The sequence below is a fragment of the Haplochromis burtoni genome, unplaced genomic scaffold (assembly GCF_018398535.1).
Source record: "Haplochromis burtoni strain Fernald_Lab_line unplaced genomic scaffold, NCSU_Asbu1 Contig_433, whole genome shotgun sequence".
In the NCBI taxonomy this organism is placed as follows: Eukaryota; Metazoa; Chordata; class Actinopteri; order Cichliformes; family Cichlidae; genus Haplochromis; species Haplochromis burtoni.
In genome coordinates this window covers 86,812-91,830 of record NW_024582794.1, presented here as the reverse complement: position 1 = coordinate 91,830, position 5,019 = coordinate 86,812, and the positions used below count along the sequence as shown (strand labels likewise).

At 47.0% G+C, this 5,019-nt stretch overlaps 1 protein-coding gene across 2 annotated transcripts in view; it reads left to right on the top strand.

Annotated features, from left to right (window-relative positions):
- The window catches only part of znf423 (zinc finger protein 423), a 135,351-nt gene that overhangs the window by 121,628 nt on the left and 8,704 nt on the right, over positions 1–5,019 (top strand). For both annotated transcript variants that reach the window (XM_005945069.2, XM_005945070.2), the window contains one exon: positions 955–1,070. In XM_005945069.2, the coding sequence (XP_005945131.1) occupies positions 955–1,070 (116 nt within the window). The remainder of the gene's footprint in view (positions 1–954; positions 1,071–5,019) is intronic.

Here is a 5,019-nt window from a genome sequence, read left to right as displayed (position 1 = left end):
AAAAAAACCCCATCAATGTATTTTCACTTAAACAAGCAGCTGTTTTTTATCTGCATTAAAGTTATATAAAAATGTAACAGTGCAAATGCAAATTCCTCGCTGACAGTTTAACTAAAAGGCGTTTCCAGTGGAAACTGGCCGACACATCCTCAGCATAACCATGTATAATATCCACTAAACTTAAAAAGAGGTTATACACACACAACACGGTAACATTATGTTGAAGCACAGTACGTATCACTCCGCGAGGCTCCGCCTACGATAGCCGTAACGCTCCCACAATCCATCAAGCGGTGCGGCTTCGTAGCTTAGCAAAGTCGTACTGAAACAGTTTTTGGCAGATTTTCGAGCGCCGTGCACATAAAATCGTTTCGAGGTCAGTAAACACAACCAGAGTTCATACATAAGGCACACGGGGTTATAAGGGGCGCTGTCGACTTTCAGAAAAATCAAAAACACGAACAAACAAGGTTTACTGTCGTGCAGAAGTAACTGCCTCAGGTGATGGGCAGCATGTACATTTATCATGTAACAACCTGAAGAGAGACGAGCACATATTACAACAGCTTTGAAGTTTGTCCTTCCACTGACTCTTTTTTATACCGTCAGCCAAACTCAGCGAGTGTCTTCGGCATCAGCGAGAGGCTGGGCTGTCCTTGACGTCCTTAATAGAAGCAAAACAGATGGAGCCAAATACATGACAGTCAGGTCAGCACTTACACAAAACGGCTCCCCAAAAATCCCATGATTAGGGGACAACGTCTTTCACTCTAGTCTGTCGTCTCTGTCCAGGATGTGCGCGCTGGCGTCCTCAGAGGACTGCTCTCTATCCTTCAGGTGCAGGCCGACTGCTCCGTCCCCCACCCGGTCAGACAGAACCGAGGAAGCCTCTAGAATCGATTCACACATCTAATAAACACTGTGTAACCTGCTCTGTGTTTCTTCTTCTCTCAGTGTTTGTGCAGGCCAACAAGCTCCAGCAACACATTTTTGCTGTCCACGGTCAGGAAGACAAGATCTACGACTGTTCCCAGTGTCCACAGAAGTTCTTTTTCCAGACAGAACTACAGGTAGGACACCCTCGTTCTATCTCTGCGTTGACATTGACCTAATTTTCCCATCTGTGTACTGCTCCAGGTAAATTATTAGAATAGTGCAGACGTTGCTGCAGCACACTGTAGTGAATGAACTTTGTGCAACTGTACAAGAAGGTGTAATCCGCAAATATCCGAAACAAGGCAAACGCTTTTCAGTGTTCCTCAACATCCACTAACTTCAGTATGTCCTGTCACATCTCCTCTTTCACATAGTTCCTGTTCTTCTGTCCCTCTTTTTCCATCTTTCCTCATGAGGCCCGGCAGGCTTCTGGCATGCTTCGTGTTTTTAGGGTCCAGACGCACTGAGTGTGTGTGTGAAAGAGATGAGTGGATATAAGTCACCCCAGAGTGGGTCCTGGACCAGCTGTGGCCAGGTCTGTGATGATGTAAACCTTCCTGTCATCGTCCATTTCTTGAAGCCTTTGGCAGCTGAGAAGTCAAACATGGCTACTGTTAGCGGTGAAACATCGTGACATCGACGGATCTGTACGTGAGACGTACACAGGATTTAAGCCCACGTAAAATACTAAATATTTACAGTTTTAATTCATTTTTGTTCGTGGGTCAGTGTGTCTCCATAAAACCTGCAGAAGCACCATCACACGCCTGCTTGGTGCTATTTCCTGTTTCTCTGTTTCATATATTACATCTTTATTGGCCGTCCCCTCAGAATGACACAGCTAACGTTTGATCGGTCAAAAAAGCAGTAACATATGTATTATGTTGATGTGCTGGCTTCATCGATAACTGAGAGAGTCAGCCACATAAAAACAAAAAGAAAACATTTTGTAATCATGATTATTTGAGTTTGGGCAAGGCCCAGCTACCCTGCGCACGCACACACATACACACACATACACACACACAAAATGGCAATGATATAAGGCCAGTGGTGGTGGGCATATGGCTGGCCAGTCCATTTAACAGCAGGGTGACTGCTGGACCCTGTCGGTTAATGTCCACACAGGCACCGCACACACCTCCCTCGTTCTCTGCACAACACACCCAAAACCACACCCAAACAACAACAACAAAACAACAACAAAAACACCAACACACAACACACAAACACACGACACACCTCCCTCGTTCTCTGCATGCACACGCACACACACACACACACACTCACACACTCCTCGTGCCTCACTCACACACACGACACACCTCCCTCGTTCTCTGCATGCACACGCACACACACACACACACACTCTTATACCAGATGATTTCTCTCCTGCCGTCTGACCAGGTCACAGGATCTTCACAGTGATGAATTGACACGATTGTTGTTTGGTTGTGTGGAGGCGCCGCGGGCAGACGCTTCCATGCTAAACTCATGAACATGTTTGTGTTTAACATTTCCTGCTCATAATTTCATGGTGTTACAAGAAGAAGAACGCGTTACAATGCTCGTATTTAAAATGAATATTTTAGCCCGTTTTTAGTTCAGATCAGACTCGTTTCCTGTTTAATCTCACCTCATCACTTCGCCTCATATCGAGCTCCAACATGGATCATAGAAGGTGTCTGCTTCATCACCTTCGCTGAGCTTTTCCCAGCTCCTTCTCCTTCCTCCTCTTTGGCTGTTGCACTGGTGCTATATCCATCTTGTTACTCTTTGGTCCTGACCCAAGTGTGTGTGAGTATGTGTGTGTGAAAAGCCCGAGCCTGACCTGCCACAGCTCCACTGCCCCATGGGAGGTCTCTCTAAGTGGGCTAGACAGAAAGGCTGACTGGGGGAGATGGAGAGCTACAAGCATGGAGGTTAATGCCACTGCTAGCTGTGTGTGTGCGCGCGTGGAACTGAGAGAGTAAGTGGAATAGATGTCATTTGTGTGTATGCGTGCGTGTTTTAATGAGGTATGGATGGATGAAGAAGGCTGGTTGGCCGGCTAGCAAAGGCTTTGGCCTCTTTGAGCCCCTCTGAGGAGCCATATGATGTCACTCTCTGTTTGCGCACACGTGCACACACGTGCACACACAGTTGCACCCCAAGGGTAATTGCAGCACGGACACGCCGCTGCATCATCCTCTCTCCCTTCTGACTCCTTCAGCCCCTCTCTCCGTCTCTCTCTTTGCATACAAAGTTCTAGCTTCCTCCATCGCTCACATCCTTCTGTCTCTGACACATACAGACTCAAATCTTTTCGTTCTCCCTTCCCGTCTTCCTCCCTCGCTCTGACTCCCCGCCGCCGTCCCAGAAGAACCAGCCCCTATGCATATTTTAGCCCCTCTCCTCTCTTCCTCTCTTCTGTGCCTCTCCCCAGCGCCCCATAAATAGTGCAGACGTAAGCTGGTAAATAAGAGATGTTTTGGTGTGTCTGTGGGTGTGTAAATAAAAAATGCTGTGGCCCTGATCAGTGAGGCCCTTCTGGATCTCTCTCTGCCTTTACTCCCAGACTTCACAGACGACTTTCTCATTCTCTCAGTTTTCTTTCTTTCTTTTCCTGCTTTGCTCCTTTTTTTCTCACTAATTAGCATCACTGTATCTGTGTTAAAAGGCTGACTTACATTCGCTCCTCTAATAGATGTACATTCTTAAAAACTACCAAACGTAGCTTATACTGGGTTTTAGCCTGCGTTATTTCCAGTATTTCATCTCCATCCAAATATGTACATTATGTACGGTAGTCGCATGAATCCTGAAGACTGTATTTCCCTCTTGTGGATGTTTCTAAACAGTCGTTCAGCTCTGTTTCAGCTCTGGCTCCCTCCCTCGTTCCCCGATAGTCATCTTGATCGTCACATTCGTCTTCAGCCTCCAGGGGGTGCTAGACTGCAGCGTCTGCCCTCCATGCTTCTTTCTCCCCCTCGTTTTGTTTAAATCACCCACTTTTCTCCCCTCATCTGTTTTGCAACATCATTTCCTTTAGCTCTAGTAAATATTTAAACACTGCTGGATGGGTGAATCGCTGGTCAGATGAATAGAAAGATGGATGGGGGGGGTCCTTTTGCTTGTGTGTTGGTTTCTATACACATATATAGTGCAATGATATTATTGAGTACAGCAGCATGAAGACATCGGTGCAGCTCCTCATCAGGTGCTGCATGTTGGAGCTACCTAGAAAGTAGAAAATATGTAAATCTATGCCCTCACAGCAAAACTAATGAAAAAAGCTGTGCTCCTGGTAGTTAATGCAAAGCAAAGAATATGGTGGGAGACGTGTTCACTGCCTGCTGCTGGTATTAGAGCACAATGTGGAATGAGCTGTGTTTAGCAGTCTGTCTGTGAATAATGTTATCTTTGTGTTTGTGTGAATCCGAGAGCCTCACTGTCTCGCTCTGACTGAATTATGGAAAGGTGTGGATGTGGCTGAACTGGCAATAGGGTGTGTGTGTGCGCGTGTGTGTGTGTCCGTGTGTATGTGTGTGTGTGTGTGTGCGTGTATGTGTGTGAATTTGATCCGTAGATCCCTGTGGTGTTCCAGGGGAGCGTACTCAGCTGCCCCACTGCTCACTGGGAGACTCTGTGTTATTAGAATGGGGACCTGGGACATGCACACGCACGCACGCACACACACACACACACACAGTGATGTCCCTGAATCCCCAGACTTGTTGTTGTTCAGCAGGGAGAAGACACAGAAAGAAAAAGTGATTCAAAACCGAAGAGAGAGGTGGAGACACAGAGACAGAGAGACACGGAGACAGAGAGACATGGAGAGACAGAGACACGGAGACACAGAGACAGAGAGAGACAGAGAGACACAGAAACACAGAGACACGGAGAGACAGAGACAGAGAGAGACAGAGAGACACAGAAACACAGAGACACGGAGAGACAGAGACACGGAGACAGAGAGACACAGAGACAGAGACACAGAGAGACGGAGACACAGAGAGACGGAGACACAGAGACACAGAGAGACTGAGACACGGAGAGACAGAGACATGGAGACAGATACGGAGAGACAGAGACACGGAG